The 18551-nt window shown below is 37.6% G+C and overlaps 1 protein-coding gene across 1 annotated transcript; it reads left to right on the forward strand.

Moving 5' to 3' along the window:
• The first annotated feature begins 133 nt into the window (after positions 1-133).
• On the forward strand, positions 134-14089 carry LOC143856070 (cysteine--tRNA ligase, chloroplastic/mitochondrial-like). Its single transcript, XM_077366109.1, has 9 exons — positions 134-476; positions 2601-2664; positions 9617-9778; positions 11412-11582; positions 11679-11960; positions 12090-12215; positions 12447-12650; positions 12979-13089; positions 13391-14089. The coding sequence occupies exons 1-9, from the start codon at positions 310-312 to the stop codon at positions 13640-13642; spliced, it is 1539 nt and encodes a 512-aa protein (XP_077222224.1). The 5' UTR covers positions 134-309; the 3' UTR covers positions 13643-14089.
• Positions 14090-18551: the final 4462 nt, after the last annotated feature.

The following is an 18551-nucleotide window of genomic DNA, read 5'->3' on the forward strand; positions in this document are numbered from 1 at the left end:
GGTGTCCAAACGTGGCCTAAAAGAATTAAACACTATACATCGAGGTCAAAATAGTCTTTTGGACTGTAAGAAACTAGTCAACCGATATTTCTTAAACATAACTGTATTTTTTAGTAAATTACCTTTTTAACGGTTTCCTTGTCTGAAAAGAATCCGAGAATTTGAAGAAAAATCTCTTACGCGTGTGGATCTGGGTTAGGGTTTTGATTTTCTGCAAGAAAAATCTGTTATTTATTCAACAGAAAACGTCTCTCTCTCTCTCTCTATCTGGGTTAGGGTTTTGATTTTTTGCAGAGATCCAAAACAGAGATGGAGAAACCAGAGTTCCACATCTTCAACACCATGACCAAACAAAAAGAGCTTTTCAACCCTAAAATCAAAGGGAAAGTAGGCATGTACGTGTGTGGTGTTACTGCTTACGATCTAAGCCACATCGGTCACGCTCGTGCCTATGTTGCCTTCGATGTTCTCTACAGGCACCCCCCCCTCTCTCTCTATTTCTTAGCTATTTGGATTGTATGTTCTCTTTTTCTCAATTTTTTTTCTTGTAGCTTTAATTCGCAATTGAATGGACTTGCTTATGTCTAACCCAATTAGGAAACGAATTGGAAGTGCCTTTGAGGGGATTTAATTTTCTGGGGAATCTTTTAGACTCTCTTTATTTTATTTTATATTTGCATTTTTGCTCTATCTTGTCCATGGATTATGTCCCTTGCACAAAGAATTAGAGAACATCTGTGCTCACTAAAATGAAATTCTGGGTAAGCTAAATGGAGCTGGTCTTTCAGCGTGCTATTTAAGGGTTTTTATTGATCTTGAAAATACTTGATAATCTGAACAACAGATAATAATTCAACTACCATTTTTTTTTAAAAAACTATCTACCTGTACCTCACTTTGCATTTTTTTTTTTTGGGTGGGCAGTGATTCGCAAAATTCCATTGTCTGTAGTGAAGATAGGCGTTGGAGGACTGCTCATGTATTGGTGCAATTGTAGATTTAGCTCATCTTTGGGTATCTGTAGAAATTATTTGAATATAATTGTATATGCAACTGATTGTGAAGATAAGTATAATTATTTGTAAATAGTGATTATATTAGTTTTATAAATGATACAATTAATGGATACTAAAGAGGTCCTTAAGTAGCGTGGTCGACATTTCTTATTTACATATCCTGAAAGAGACCAATTAGATGGAGGATTGTTTAGCTCGAGTGGTGTAAATAGCTCGGAGTTTAGGATTGGGTAGGGTCTGCCCCTTTTTTGTTGCTTTTTTTTTTTTTCCTTTTTAATTAATAGAATTAATTGGTTTATCAGTATTGAATATATGTAAGAGAATAGTTTTTACATTGATCACCTGCATAATCCAATTCTGTGACCTAATTGTGATATCATTTCATCATGTTTTTGGGGTGACCAACTATGTTACAGATATTTGGTTAGTCAAGTACAGTGTGTCCACAAGGTTTTTTTTTTTTGTTTGAAAGATAATGTGTCCATAATTTGTGACTTAATGGCAAATTTCTTTGCATTTTTCTACCGGTTAGAATACTAGGGATGAGGCATGAGTTTGGTTGATGTCCATCCAAGCAACCCATTATTCCGTGGAAGTTATTTGAAAAGAACAACCATTGTCTTTAGTCACTAATATGCAAGCCATAATGACTTCTTAGTGGAATAAAGATTACGAGGTATTTCCAGTATGTAGAATGAGTGGAAGGAGTCTCCCTTTTAAATACCCACTTAGTTTTAGCCTTATAGGGTTTCTCTGAAGTCTGAACATTCTTTCTTTTAAGATAAATTTAGGACTTGAACTGAGGAAAACTAATTGAATGATTCACAGAATTATCCAATTTGTAGTTTAGATTCTTGCTCTGATTATCCATTGCTAAAATGGGCAAGACAAGAAATTTTCTACAAACATATATATCAAGAATGGAGACTGAGGATTGTGGGTTGTATTTGGTTGTATGATTTATTTCAGGTTTCTTATTTGAGAATAAGGGGTTATTGTACGTTGAAGATGAGGGAAGCTAATATTCCTGAACAGAAATTAGGAGAGAGGCTTTTTTTTTAAAAACGGAATTAAGAGAGCAGCTATTGAATTTCTTGTGGACTGGAAATGCATCGCTTTCAGCGAGGAAAGTTAGTGTCATAGGAATCTATAGATCTCTTTTAACGGTCCATACATAATGCTATTTTTTTCGTATCACTGTATTTATTACGTTATTTATTTTTCTTGAGTGTTATTATGATTTTTACCAGTGCATGTTTCCTTTGAATTATTTTTGATGATATGTAAGAAAGATCTCGCCTGAGTTTCCAAATTCTATTCATAATCCTACATTGATGCTATTTAATAGTTGTTGGATCAAAATTTGTTTGTGGATTTAAGCACTAATAATATTCTTCCTCACTTGTAATTCTGATATCGGTTGAGTTCTGCACATTTTAAAGTTTTTACTCCCAAAAGCTAGAGTAGGTGGTTTATGGTTTTTTTTCCATAGAATTATAGAGTAGATGATTTGCATTATTGGTTGATCATGTCATGTTGTTGATGCTCACCAGGTATTTACTTTACTTGCTTGAAATTATGCAGATACCTTACACATTTGGAATATGATGTGAATTATGTGCGCAACTTCACTGACGTTGATGACAAGGTGAGTTCATATATATACATTGTACTGTGTTATTGTGGAGGTTGGACTACACAATCACTTTTATTGTATGTCTTTCCCCCCAAAAAAAGTAATCACTTTTACTGTATGAAGTTTGGAGCAAATTATATGTTGTTGAAGAGACAAAATTGTAGTATCTCTATATCTTGGTATATGCTCAGAGACAAGTGTCAAGCTGTTGTATTTTATTTAGAACACACCTCTCTAGTTCTCTTCCACATGTTAATTCGAGGCTTATAGTTTGTCTATACTGTCTTTCTATCATAATTGATTGAGTAAAGAAATTATTAATCAGCAAAAGACAAAGAAAACACACTCTATAAAAACCAGGTCCATAAAAATGGGCGTAGTACCTGACTTAACAAGATATGGTAAGGATGTGAGATACGTGTTTGATACGTCTGATCTGTCCTCATTTTTGGCCTTTGCTTTTGCCGCTATTGTTTACGTGTTTGGCCTTCATAAAAGACAAAAGAAAGATGACCTTTTGAGGATAAATCTTTTTTATTTTTTTTATATTCTTCATCATAAAGGAAATGAGAATAGTAAGAATCCTAAGTTGTAAATCATCCTTTATTGTTTTTATATTCTGAATCATAAAGGAAAAGAGAATCCAAAATTAGAGAAAGAGGTCCCTAGAAAAGGAGGTGCTGATTTGTTGCATGAGAGAGATGTTTATGCTTTTCAATATTCAAATCACATTTGGACTAATCTATTTTTTTAAATATAAAATAAAATAATAAACTCTATTTTAACATTTTCTTAAAGGATTCTTACCCATATCCCATGCTCACTTTTCATAATTTTGTCGTATCTGTATCCTAAGATTTTGGATCTTGATGGATTCTCATACTAGATCATATTAGTATCTGATACTCGTACTCGTATCCCGATAACATTTAGCCTACAGTTATCCAAACTAGACACTTTATGATTCAATTTCGTTAAAGGAAAACTGCGTACTTGATAGTTACAGTGGTCATCATGGGCAAGGGCTTTAGCGGAATTTTTCAATGATGGGAGTGAAGGTAATTCCTTTCTTCCTGTACCAATTTTATTCATGGTTCTAATAGGAGGCATTGAGTCATGGTTTTCCGCAAGAGTGTGACTTTGAAGATATCACTAGGTGGAGCAGGGGAGAGTTTGTGTACTGGAATATGTTTGAGAAAAAAATTCAATAGAATTGAGGTGTAGCAATTCACTATCGTAGGCAGGGTAAGCTGGCCATTTGGGCCCTGTGTTCTTGGAGCTATAAGTGATAGACCTTCCCTATTCGTAGCTTTATTTTATTTGTTTTCCACATTGTTTTGGAACTCCACAACTCATCAAATGATGTATCTACACTTTTAAAGTAGTATTAGGTATTAACATTAGAAAGCTCCTAATGTGCTTTTTAAGTATGAATATGAAATCCTTGCTACCAATCTTTCCAGGTGTCTATTAAATGTTTTGGTCAACGATGCCATGAGACCTTGGCTTTTAGGCGGGGTTTTTGTGTCCCCAGCATATAATGGCTGTCACCCTGCTTATATAGGTTTTTATGCATAGAGGGTCCTTTGAGGGCACTGGCGGGCGTAGAAATGCAGTGGGCACTTAAACGTAGCTCCTGGTTGTTGGTCATGGTTCTATACCCATTGCGAGCCAACATGAACATGTGTATGTCTTGGTTTAAGAGCTAAGTAACAGAACACAGTCGGCCACTTCAATTTTTGCCTTGTGGTCAGTGTGTGAACTGGCAAGATTCATGCATATCTTGTACTTCAATATCTAGTAAGAATTTGAGGATGAAGCTTTTATATTGATTGGGTTTACAGGTACCCACTCATTTACCTGCCACTATCAACATCCTGAATTTTAGTATGGTTAATTAATCACAGTGGGAATTTTTTGGCTTGTCACCGAGGGAGAACCCTAGTGGAAGAAGTTGGGAAATTAGAGTACCATAGGCTAGAACATGAAAGTCTCTTTTTGTGTCAATTAATATAGAGCATGGCTTGGGAAAATGGTATGTTTTCTAGTCACTTTATTATTGGTTTAGTGCAAGTTGTATCTTCATTCACTTGGACGTGTAAGCTTTATTTAAGCATAATGCTCATGTATGTGGATGGATTTATTTTCACTACATACGATATTTATGCATAGAGCCCATATCGTGTTCCCTAGTTTTTTCTGGTTAGATGGGATATGGAGTTTTTGAAAAATACTTCATATGATTTGTGGGCTTATGAATTCAACTGTGGGTGTAGTTATTGCTCGAAATAATCTAAGATATTGCCTATCATACACATGGCACATGCATTTGGTGATTGGAACCATTGATCTGATGTGCCACTGCTATGCTGGCATATTAGGCCTACGTCTGATATTGAATGAATATCTGATATGCAATATCAAATCCTACAGCCGATCAACATTAACTTTTCATGGCAAAACTCTAAAATGATACCTTTTTTTTATCAAGCATTTGAGACAATATTGATGCAGGAAAAACCCAATAGAGAATTGATGCTGGCACAAAAAGCACATGAAAGCAATAAGAGGGAAGAACTGTAGACGGAATAGGTTGTATCACAAAACAAACGAACATGCGTGTGTTAGAGAAATAATGTCAGTGTCCTAGCCAAGCGTCAGCAGGATTTGCTCGTTGTTCAGTTTCTGGATGCCTTGGGACCAGAGTTCCTCTATACATTAGCAGCTGTTAGTTTAGGGTCTCTTCCATTTCTGATGAGGTGTTTTCTCAAGTGTAAAGGTCTATGAGAGTTGAGGGTTTGAGTGAGCTTTCTGTTGAGTGTTCAGCCGTAGCTGCTCAGTTGGGTGATGATCGTAGTGGTCGCGGTGATCGATCTGCATGTGGTAGAGATCGTTGTAGTCGTGGTAGTGACCGTGATTCAGGGTGAGGCTGTGGTACTCGAGGTTGTGGAACCCGCCTCTGCACTCACGGCTGTATGGAGGGTCACTCTATCGACTATTGTCATGATCTGCATCCAGAGTTATGGCTTTCTCGATATGCCAATCATGCTTTAGCTTTTGCACTTAAAAGCTCAGTGCCACCGTCATCAGGACAGGCTGAGCAAGGTGATTCTCTAGTGGTTTCTTGTGCCGAGTATGATGAGTTTTTGAGGTCTAAGGTCAAAGGCAAGTAACCAACTACCACTTTAGCTCAACAACGTCGCACTTCCTCTTGTTTTCTTATTGCTTTGGGTCACTTATTGATTCAAGATTATCAAACCAAATCACCAGTAAATTCGATATACTGTCTTTTGTGTGCCCAAATTTTCTTTCAATTTACTTTTTGTTAGTCAATTAACCAAACATCTGAATTGTTTTGTTTATTTCTTTCCTTCTTATTGTGTTTTTAGGATATGAAGACTAGGAGGAAGATTGGTTTGGGTCGTGAGGTGGTTGGTCTTTATTACTTAGATAAAAAACGGGAAAGTGCAGCCCTACAAAGTTCTGTTGATTCCTTTCAGTGGCATTGCCATTTGGGCCACCTCTAGTTGAGAAGCTTCGAAGTTTCTTAGCGTCAAGTCCAATTAGTTATTTTCACTGTGAGTCCTGTGAACTGGGAATGTACCACGACGTCATTTCCCTCCAGAATAATTAGTTGAGTCTTTCGTCCGTTTGAGTTAGTCTATTTTGATGTATCGGTCATTGTCGAACTATGTCAAAAATAGATATTGACTCCAAAAAATTCATGAAAAATCATATAAAGCATTTATTTGTTCTAATGAATAATATTTGATTTTTCACCAAAAGAAACAAAATTCACCAAAATAAATATAATTCCTAAACAAATTACCTTTGATTTTATTGGGCAGTGTATTAGGGAATGGGGATGGATAGCATGTAACGGATATGTAAGCCAATTCTATTGTATGTAGTGGCACTACTATTGTAGCCGGTTAGGGGACAACTTGTCCCTCATTTGGCACTCTTTGGAATAATAAATGTCAATTTTCAAAAAAAAAAAAAAGGTGAGAGCAAGGGGCAGTAAATAAAGGAACAAACTAAACTATTCTAGTATTTTATGACCCAAAGCAACTACGAAAGCAAGATTCTAAGAGTGCCCTATGCAGAATATCCATGCAATTATAGAAATGTTATGGACAAAATTTCACTACTACTCCCACAAGGGCCTAATCTATCATAGATAGTTCTACTTTATTATTTGTTGATGATTACTTAAGAATGACAGCTGTTTTATATTAACTACCATCCAAAAAATTTCTCTGCATTTCGAGTTTTTTATTCTAAGATTTGCAATCAATATCCATGTCATATTGGATGTTTACGTACTGGTAATGCCTGAGATTACTTTCTTACTTGTGATGGGTTTCAATCCTTCTTGTAGTCATGTTGATGCAGCACCGTGAAGAAAAGTTGAGGAAAAGGGAGATAAATAGACGAAAGGGGATAGAATTAGAAGAATAGAGGAAGAAGAGACGAAAATAACCTGAAGAAGAGACGAATTCAGGGAGAGAAGAAGAAGAATAGAAGAGAAAGAGGAGAAGAAGACTTTGGGGAGAAGAAGAGAGGAAATTAGAGGGGAGAATCAATCTTTATTCAATAATCATTCAAAGTTACAAAATAAGCAGTAAAGAGGCCTATATATAGGCAACTAAACAACCTAAAAGATAGAAACCTACTAAAACATGAACTCTTAAAGAAGCCTATTAAAATAAGAACTCTAAATAACCAAATGACTAAAATACCCCTAATAAAATACTAATTTGCAAATATGCCACTTATTTAGGCCTAATATTTGCACCACATGTGGTATCCTTCATCAGTCCTCCTGTGCTTATGCCTCCCAGCAAAATGGAGTGACTAAAAGGAAACATCGATATCTTCTTGATATGGCTCGCTCCCTCATGTTTCATATGAAGGAAGGTTCCTAACGCTATTGGAGTGATGTTGTGCTCACTGCTTGCTTCCTTATTAGTCGCCTACCTTCTTCTGTGTTGGATAATCAAACTCCATTCTCAATGCTACATCATTCTGAAAATCTCTTTCCTTCGATCCCACGAATCTGTGATTGCGTGTCTTTTTTCACAAATTTTACCCTAGTTTAAACAAGTTAGATTCTCGTGCTGAAAAATGTATTTTCGTTGGTTACTCACGAACTCAAAAGGGGTATAAGTGCTACAGTCCCACCTTGTGCAAGGTATTTGTTTTTGTTGATGTTGCCTTCTCTGAGACTGCTTCTTACTTTTCTGTCTCGGTGAACAATTTTATTCGTGACACCAGTCTGCATCTTCCCATTCCTTCATCCTTTTTGGATGTCTCACATTCTCAACTACAGGTTTATACTCGTGTCCCTCGAAGGATTTGGTAGACTCAACAAGATGCACTTACCTTATATTTCCCTCCACCGGCCCAATTGCCTTCCCTGGCTGACGAGTCACGTGTCTACCTCAGATATTCAATCATCTACTTTTCCTTTTGGTTCAATTGTTGTTGATTCTCCCGTTGCTTCTCGAACTTCTTACCGCATTGTTCCACGTCCTATTTCTAACCTTTTTGTTTTGAATGGCTTCCTATTTCTGACTTTATCTCAGGTGTTCGTACTTGTCCTTATCATACCTTTCTCTCTGCTTTGTTTTCGGTTGTTGTGCCTAAATCTATTGTAGAAGCTTTAGCTCACCCAGTTTAGCATGCGTCCATGCATGCCGAGATGAATGCTCTTCATTCCAATGGCACTTGGCAGTTGGATCCGCTTCCGTCTGGTGCTCAAACTACTGGCTGATGATGGGTGTTTTCAGTTAAGTATTTGCCGGATAGTACTGTTGAGCGTTTGAAAGCCCGCTTGGTTGCGAAGGGATACATTCGGACATTTGGGGTTGATTATACTGTTACGTTTTCTCCAGTTGCGAAAATTCTATCTGTCCGTGTTCATATCTCATTAACTGTGAACTAAGGATGGCTTAACTGAGGAGGTCTATATGGAGCAACTTCCTGGGTATGTTGCTCAGGGGGAGATAGGATCGGTATATCATCTTTGTAAGGCTCTTTTTGGACTAAAACAATTTCCCTGAGCTTGGTTTGGGAGATTTAGTGAGGCTGTTATGCGCATTGGTATGAAGCAACGTGTTGCTGACCAATCAGTGTTTAGTTCCACTCGGATGCTGGGTGTATTTTCTTGATCGTCTATGTGAATGATATTGTTATTACTAGAAATAATAGGAGATGCATACAAATTCTGAAAGAATTTCTTGTAGCCTTGTGTACATTCTGATATCTGTTTCCTTGCCCCTTACACTACACTGGCTTGGATGTGGGGTGCTTTTGTATCACATCTTTTTTTTTAATATACCTCTTAAACATTAATTTTTTTTAATCTTCCATGGGATAGAATCATATCACTATCTCAACTCAACTAAGCCTTTGTCCCAAACCAGTTTGGGTCGGCTAATGAATCCTTTAGAAAATTTTCATGATGAAGGTGAAAGAATCTACCCGGCTCAAATTAACTAAGTCTAATCCTGACACTAGTTGGGTTCATCTATATGGATCATTTTTCTTCCATTCTCTCCTATTCTCTGTTATGTTCCTAGCCATCAAGTCTTTCCTCACTGTTTCTACGCAAGTTGTTTTCGGTCTGCCCCTACCTCTTTTTACTCCATCAACTTGGCACAAGTCGCCTCTTCTCACTATCTTATCTCAATATATCTGCTAAGTGTCGGAAGCCTTGTGACTGTTCAATTATACCCTAAAATTGTGTTGGCGTTGAGAAACAAAATCACAATGGATGTGAATAATTTAGGGAAATTCTGTTTACTATCAATGATTTGAATACTGCGCTAATTATTGTTCCCATCTTTTCATACTCTGGTTCTTCAGCTGTATTAGAAATATTTGGAAGTTTCCTTTATTCTATTCCAATTGTCCTTCTATATATTGTTCGATTGTACTTGTTATTTCTGCACTCCTGCAGATAATTCGTAAAGCAAATGAATTGGAAGAGGATCCATTACTTTTGAGTAGCAGGTTTTGTGATGAATTTCGTGTTGATATGGCTGCTCTTCAGTGCTTGCCTCCTACCCAAGAACCACGTGTTTCTGATCACATGAACCAGATCAAGGACATGATCACTCAGGTACCTCTCTTCCTCGTTTTTAGATTTTGTCTGTGAAAATAGCTATTGGATTAATTCAATATGTAGCTTTTTCTGCACTTTTTTTTATTGATGCAGCAATAGATGAATTGATTCATCACCATATATTTTTCTGAAGTAATTACCTATATAAGCATTATTTTGGGTCGGGTTTTTTTTTTTTTTGGGCAATAGATTAAAAAGTACGCTAAACGGTGAAAAGTAAGTAAATCCAAAATTTGCAGGGCCCTAAGGAAGGGCCTGGCAGAATTATGGAACAGGCATATGCTGCCAAGATATTACATAATATCAGGAAACATTAATTAGGTTGTCAGCTAGTGCATTTCCCCTACAATGAATGTTGGAAAGTTGACACCCCATGAATTGAATGTGCTGGATCAATCTCCATTTCTGTAAATAAATTAAATGAAGTCTAAGGAGGACATGCCTCTGAGTTTTTAGCCATTTAATGGCTAGCATTGGATATTGTCTTGTCACTAACTAATGACCTGTCGTTGATTTCATGTCCATCGGCATTTATGTAAATTAATTCATTTGCAAGAAGAAAAATTGGACAGAGGCCTCATGGGAGTGATGAGTCCAAATGCGTCAAATGACCTTACCTTCTCATGAACTAGCTAATTAACTTGCTGAATTAGTTTGCATTTGAATACTTTTTAGTCATAATTTCTCATAATTCCATCCTTACCGCGACATCTCCTATCGGCGTGTATCAAGATGCTCTTTTCTTGTGATGTCATATGATACCTCACTCTTTAAGCCTACTTTTTGTTTCTCCTTTTTCCCTATTACTGATGTATTTGTTAGGGTATTAAAAAAAGGGAAATGTTATCAGCACCATGGTTTGGAATTTCGGTTTCAGCATAAATTTCGGACCTAGCCGAAACCGAAATTCGGTGAAGACTGGCAAAATGTCGGTTTTCTGGGCCGAAATTACCGAAATTTCGGTAATTTCGGCAGAAATTTTGTAACAGAATAAAAAATTTATATTTTGTTTGAAATTTCACCTAAATTACCGAAATTTCTGAAATTTTGTACGTTTCGGGAATTTCGGATTTCGGTCATTTCGGTTTCGGTGTTGACCGAAATCCGAAATTTCGGACAACCATGATCAGCACTACTGTATTTTGATGATTGCACTCCTCACTTTATTAAAAGTACAGTATGGCTCGCACCATAGGATGATCCAAACCGCCCATTAGATGGGCCACAGCGTAAATAGGTTGTGCCTCGAAAATCATTTCCATAGGTTGATCCTAAGTCCTAACCCTCTGATCTGTAGAGTGACTGAATGTTAGATGGTTGATCCTAACCCTCTACATATCGGAGGGTTAGGATCAACCTATGGAAATGGTTTTTGGGGCACAACCTATTTAGGCTGTGGGCCTGTGGCCCATCTAATGGACGGTTTGGATCATCCTATGGTGCGGGCCATACCGTACTTTTAATAAAGTGAGGAGTGTCATCATCAAAATACAGTAGTGCTGATAACATTTCCCTTAAAAAAATCATGTGTTAGGTGTGATAGACTATACTGTATTTATTTTCTTTTCCATCTATCAAGTTTATCATTGCTCTGTATCCTGTATTTCCGATGATTGGTTTTACCTGGCAGATTATTGACAATGGATGTGCATATGTTGCTGAGGGAGATGTGTACTTCTCCGTTGATAAATTTCCTGATTATGGCCGTTTATCTGGACGAAAGCTGGAAGATAATCGAGCAGGGGAACGGGTTGCCGTAGATCCAAAAAAGCGGAACCCTGCTGACTTTGCATTATGGAAAGTGAGAGAAACAATGTTATTTTCCTTGATGTTCTACATGCTTTATGTTCTTAATTAGATCCACAGTATAAATTTACTTATTGTTTTCTAATTGCAGTCTGCAAAGCCTGGTGAGCCAAGCTGGGATAGCCCTTGGGGTCCTGGAAGACCAGGATGGCATATTGAATGCAGTGCCATGAGTGCTCATTATTTAGGTCACTCCTTTGATATTCATGGTGGCGGCATGGATTTAATCTTTCCCCATCATGAAAATGAGCTTGCCCAGAGCTGTGCTGCATGCTCAGAGAGCAACGTGAGCTATTGGATGCATAATGGGTTTGTCACTGAGAACAATGAGAAAATGTCCAAATCACTAGGAAACTTCTTCACAATTCGTGAGGTAAGTTTGTATGTTGAGGCATCCTTGTTTTTGTTTTAAATTAATGTTTGGTGTTTAGTTCTTTTTTTTCTGAGTTGCAGTGTTTGTTATCTCTCTTTCTGAGTAATTTTTTATGACCTCATATCGTAGATTACCCAACTCTATCATCCTTTGGCTTTGCGATTTTTCTTGATGTACACACACTATCGATCTCCAGTCAATTACTCAGCTTCGCTGCTTGAAAGTGCTTCAGATCAGGTTTTCTACATTTATCAGGTAACATTCATAAATTACCATTCAAAAAAAAAATAGCATTCATAAATTGCCAACAAGTTGCCAATTGACAAGGATCACTGTTTCACATGTATGACCGACTCTTAAAATTGCAAAGATATGTCCATCTTTATATTGTGTTGTACATCTATTGTTCCATATGTGTATGAAAGATCTGTATGGACCTTATCACATTATGTATTAATCTAAGCGACATTATCTGTCGTTTTGCAGACTCTGCATGATTGTGCAGAGGCTTTACCCCCATCTCAAGGAGGAAACCTTAAGGAGCGAATCATCCCCGATGCCCAAGAATGCATTAAGAAGTTCTGCACTGTTGTCCAAACTTCAATGGCAGATGACCTGCATACCAATGTTGTTTTGTCTGCTCTTTCAGAACCTCTGAAGGCCATTAACGGTAACCTGACCAAAGTAAAGGTATGATTTCATTGATTCCTGAATCTCTTTTGAAATAGTTTGATTAGGCTGGATTCACTTTGTAGATGACATATCCTTGGTTTCACTTGGCTGAGATACCCTAGCTCTAGACACTATAGCCCCGTTCATTTAAGATTATGAGAACCAATTGCGAGTGCTAAATCGATTATTGGACTCAAATTTAAACATAATTTTGAGTCCAATAATCGGTTTGGCACTCTCAATCGGTTGTCATAATCTTAAACAAACAGGGACTGTGATCTTACCTTTGATTGTTTTAGCAAATGAAGTGCATTGTGAATTATATTTTGACCATCTCCTTGTTCAGGGGAAGAAGCAGCAACAGCTAGTGATTGTTCAGTCTCTTATTGCATTAAAGAAAGAAGTAGAAAATGTTCTGAATATTCTGGGACTGCTGCCATCTTCAACTTATTCCGAGGTACTTTTACTGTCATATTATGTAAAGGGTAAGGGCATCTTTGGATACCCCTAAAATATATTTTCATATGATCTTAAATGCAAATGGTGTTGAAACTAAATATGATTATTTGCAAATAATGGTTACAATAGCTTTGGAAATGGTATAGTTAATCAATTCCAAAGAGGCTTTGATGCCCCATTTGCAAATAAGCTTAATTGAAAATAAAGACCTATTTTGGTGGCGTCTGAAGAGTCCCTTAAATATGCTATCTCCTCTTTTGATGAAGTTTAAACCCCCGTCATTATATTCATCCCAACAGGTTCTGCAACAACTGAAGGATAAGGCATTGAAGAGAGCAGGTTTCACAGAGGAGCAAGTGTCACAGCAAATTGAGGAGAGAGCTTTGGCGAGGAAGAACAAGGAGTACGAGCGATCTGATGAAATCAGGAAAAAGCTTTCTGATATTGGTATTGCTCTCATGGACGAACCCAAGGGAACAATATGGAGACCATGTGTACCTCTGGAACATCAACAGCATGTTGCTGATTCAACTCAGGTTGAACAAGCATGATCACTATCTCTTAATTTTTCGGGATCGCCATTGAAAGGAAGTGGTGGGGTCGGTAATCTATCGAACCACCTTTCATCATTGAGTTTTGAGTTATTAAATTATATACGGGCAAATTAAGAAAGCGCCTAATTGGTTTTTAGTTTATTTCATCACTATTAAGTCTCTGAGACTTGAGACAAGTGCTTGGCTTGATTATAGTAACAGTTGTCGCTAACAAGCTAAACCTCTTTCTTTTTCAAAGCATCAGAAATGTTTTAGCCTTCTTGGAAATTGAAGGAACAGAATGATAGAATGGAAACCCACTGAGGCTAAGGCTGATGCTGTTATATTTAGTTTGTAGAATCAGTGACTTGAAAGATGAGTGTACTAAAGTTCTAATTAAGTTCTCAACCAGATTGTTACAGTTTTTCAGAGTTTGATTATGACCCTTTTGAATTTGCTGCCTTAGCATTTTTGGTGCTTACTGTATTCTTCTTCAGCTTGTGTGTGTTCAATTATGCCTGGTTTTCTTGCTAATTTTCATGGCAATACATATGGATAACTTTCTGTGTGCAAACCCTCCTGTTTCGATTATGTCAACGGGGAGTTTATAATGACAATCTCAAGGCGGATGAGCTTGCAAAGCTGGTGTTTTACTGGATGTGATGTACATTTTTGTGGCTCCTGATCATTTGGAGATGCTATATGCATCATCTTAGTTGTCTGGTATTTTCCATGATTTGGCTGTTGTAATTTCTGGGTATGAGGGACATCTTGTCCCCATTGCTCCTCTGAATAAAGTCATCTTTCAAGAAAAAAAAATGGCAATCTCAAGGCAACAATTCTGATGATGATGGTGCTGATGAAGAAGTGTGAGGAGAAGGAATGGTTTTAGAACTACTATGTCTGCCCCACTATAGCCCCACTAATAGATCATCTGTTGGCCCAGGTAAGGCAATCTCCTAACCTAAGCTTCGGAACGTTAACTTTGTTCAATTTAAAACTATTTCAGTTATAAAGCAAGAATAAGATAATAAGTTTAATGCACAAGTAAAGAAATAGAGAGAGAAAGATGGTTTTATAGTGGTTCGGCAAAACACGGCTACATCCACTCTCTTAAGGATGTCCCTTCCTTGAGGCTTCACTAAACTGATCTCCTTACGGATGTAGATCAAACCATTACAAGCTTTATGCCCAAGTTTCACTCTAAAGGTCGATCTGGTGCCTTCTCAGCAATCTCGAAGTTTTATCCCCAAGCATTCATGGATTCAGTTTTTGCACAGTTGGACTTTAATTTCACTTTCCTCAAATTCATGTTCAATGCCTTTCATGTTCATTCTTAGCTTGATTAATATCCCTAAGTCCCCTTGCCTACAAGAGAAATGAGGGATTAGTTTTACTGTCTTCTTCGATCTTCAATCATGATTCTTCAATGCTTGATCAATACATCTTTCAATCTTTGCTCCATGCACCAAAATTCTTTTACTCAGTGCTTCATCTTTCGATCCTTGCTATAATGTGCTGTAGCTTAGATGGCAATCTTTCAGGACATTCAATAATTAGTATAACAAATATTATAAAGGGCAGTGATAAATCGACCCCCAAAATGATAAATCAACTCCCCATGTGTCTATCTCTCTCCTCTTTCTCTCTCTAACCCAGAGGAGAGAGAAAGACACATGGGGAGTCGATTTATCATATTTGGGAGTCGATTTATCACTCCCCATTATAAAATATCATTTTGTGTTTGTTGTCTTCAAAACATAACTTAAAAGGATAGTCTTCAATATTTGAATATGGAAGGTCATGGTCGACCACAGATCCAGTTTTTGCACAGTTTCCTTTGGACTTCAATTTCTCTTTCATTAAATTCATGTGATACTAAGTGTTAACAAAATATTAAGAGATGAGTTCTAGAGACCCCAAGGGTCATCTCTATAGAGTTTGGAAGATAAATAGCCGTTGTAGGACTACAAGCAGTCATAATGGACTAACCACAGTCGACTGTTAAACTAGCTATTGGAAATTGGCAATTGCAGGAAATGTGTTGTACGATTGACTGTTGAACTAACTATTGGAAACTAACAAGTGCAAGAAAATGCAAAGTACTCACACATTCCATAACATATCACATATTTTCTTTTTCTAATCAACAAGCATCCAAACACGCGAAATACTTTCAAGGAAAAAGTTCTCTCTTTTTTCTGGGCATGTTTGGCTACCATGAAGTTTTTCTTGGAACATTAACTAACCCAAAGGTTAGGGAGGCTGCGAGAGGGAGAGATACGAGAGGGCAGATTATGAACCTTTCAATTTAAAACTATTTCAGTTATAAAGCAAGAATAAGATAATAAGTTTAATGCACAAGTAAAGAAATAGAGAGAGAAAGATGGTTTTATAGTGGTTCGGCAAAACACGGCTACATCCACTCTCTTAAGGATGTCCCTTCCTTGAGCCTTCACTAAACTGATCTCCTTACCGATGTAGATCAAACCTTTACAAGCTTTATGCCCAAGCTTCACTCTAAAGGTCGATTCAGTGTCTTCTCACCAATCTCGAAGCTTTATCCCCAGCGATCGTGGATTCAATATTTGCACAGTTTCTTTCGGACTTTAATTTCACTTTCCTCAAATTCATGTTTAATGCCTTTCACGTTCATTCTTAACTTGATTAACATCCTTAAGTCTCGTTGCTTGCGAGAAAAATGAGGGATTATTTTTACAACCTAAGTATTACATCTCTTCTTCAATTCTTCGTCATTCTTCTTCGATCTTCAATCATGATTCTTCAATGCTTGATCAATACATCCTCATCCTTTGCTCAATGCTCCAAAATGTTTTTACTCAATGCTTCATCTTTCGATCCTTGCTATAATGTGCCGTAGCTTACTAGCTTAGATGGGTATTCTTTCAAGACATTCAATAGTTAGTATAACACATATTATAAAATATCATGCTGTGTTTGTTGTCTTCAAAACATAACTTAAAAAGGATAGCCTTCAATTTTTGACCGTGGATCCAGTTTTTGCACAGTTTCTTTTTTATTCAATTTCTCTTTCGTTAAATTCATGTCGTACTAAGTGTTAAGAAAATATTAAGAGATGAGTTCTAGAGACCCAAGGATCATATTTCTAGAGTTTGGAAGAGAAATAGCCATTATAGGAATACAACCAGTCAGAACGGATGAACCACAGTCGACGATTAACCTAGCTGTTGGAAATTGGCCAGTGCATGAAATGCATTGTACGATCGACCGTTGAACTAACCATTGGAAACTGACAAGCGCAGGAAATGCAATGTACACAAACATTCCATAACATATCACATAGGGCTGCGACAGGGTCCTGTTGGGTCGGGTTTTTCAAAACCCTAGTCCAACCCTGGATCCCGTTATCTTGATCCTGACCTGCCCTGACCCTGAGTCAGGGCCGAAAACCCATTGCATGCCCTACAGGGCTCGGTGCGGCCATGGCCCACCCTAATTCGCCCTGATTGGGCCGGGTCGGCCCTGATTGACCCTAGTGCAAATACCTGTTAAGAGTGCCAAAAATAAAGCAACCACATATCATATAGAACAAAATGATCAATAAACAGAGAAAGGGGAAAAAATAGACAATATGAATTCAATAACATGACGGGCAACAAAGACAATTAATAATAATAATCTAAAGAAAAATCAATCCAAGATAATAGAAAACATTAGCAAAAGAAACATCCACAGATGGTTCAATTCTATAATAGAAAACTTAGGGTCGGGCCGGGTCGGGTTGACTCAGGGTATCAACCCTGAACCTGAGCCTACCCTGAGTCAGGGCCTAAAAAATGAACCTTGACCCCCCCCCCCCCCTCAGGGTTGAAAATCCAGCCCAGACCCTGTTCGGGGTTAGGGCTGACAGGGCCAAACTTGCACCCCCTAATATCACATATTTTCTTTTACTAATCGACATGCATCCAAAGTTGCGAAATACTTTCAAGGAAAAAATTCTTACTTTTGTTGGGCATGTTTGGCTACCTTGAATTTTTTTTCTTGGAACTTTAACCCAAAGGTGAGGGAGGTTGGGAGAGGGAGAGATATGAGAGAGATTGAGTGAGGACTGAGGAGAGGGTAATACAAGCTTAAAAAACAAAGGAACAAAAAACTCTACCCAAGCTATGATTGAATTTTTCTTTTTTTTAGCCAGTTCTCACTCTCTACTCATTCATGCCCTCTAGTCTCTCCTCTCACCAGGACTACCCCTCTCTCACCACTTAAGGCACATTTGGCTACCATGATTTTTTTTTTTCTGGAATATTAGCTTATCTAATGGTGACGGACAGCGGGAGAGTGAAAGATAGGAGAGGGACTAAGTGAGAAGAGGGCAAGAAAAGCCTGAAAACCCAAGAAACAAAAAACTCCACTCAAAATTTGGTCGATTTTTTCCTAATTTTTTAGCCACTTCTCACCCTCAACCTATTCGTGCCCTCTCGAGTCTCTCCTTCTCCACCCCTCTCTGACCATTTGGGCCATATCTGGCAGCTAGGAATTTTTTTCAAGAGAGGACGGGTGGGAGAAGGAGGGAGATTTGAGGGGCACGATTGAGACAAGGGTGACAAGTGGGTGAAAATCACGAAAAGTTGATCTTTTTTTATTTGAGTTTTTTGTTTCCTAATTTTTAGCGAGTTCTCATCGCTTCATTTGAGACACTACTTTCCTGATTCTTAGCCACCTCCCTTCCTCGCCCCTCTCTCATCATTTGGAGACACTAGGTTATCGTGAAAAAAAATTCATGGTAGCCAAACTTGTCCTCGGAGACACTAATTTATCATGAAAAAAAATATTCCTGGCTGCGGCTTAGCCTTAGAGAAACTAATTTATCATGAAAAAAAATTCATGGTTGCAAGACATGGATTTACCATTCAAAAAATAAAACAATAAAAAAAATAGGTTGATG

This window comes from Tasmannia lanceolata, unplaced genomic scaffold (genome assembly GCF_043159265.1).
Source record: "Tasmannia lanceolata isolate RefF3 unplaced genomic scaffold, GAP_Taslan_0.1 ptg000023l, whole genome shotgun sequence".
Lineage (NCBI taxonomy): Eukaryota > Viridiplantae > Streptophyta > Magnoliopsida > Canellales > Winteraceae > Tasmannia > Tasmannia lanceolata.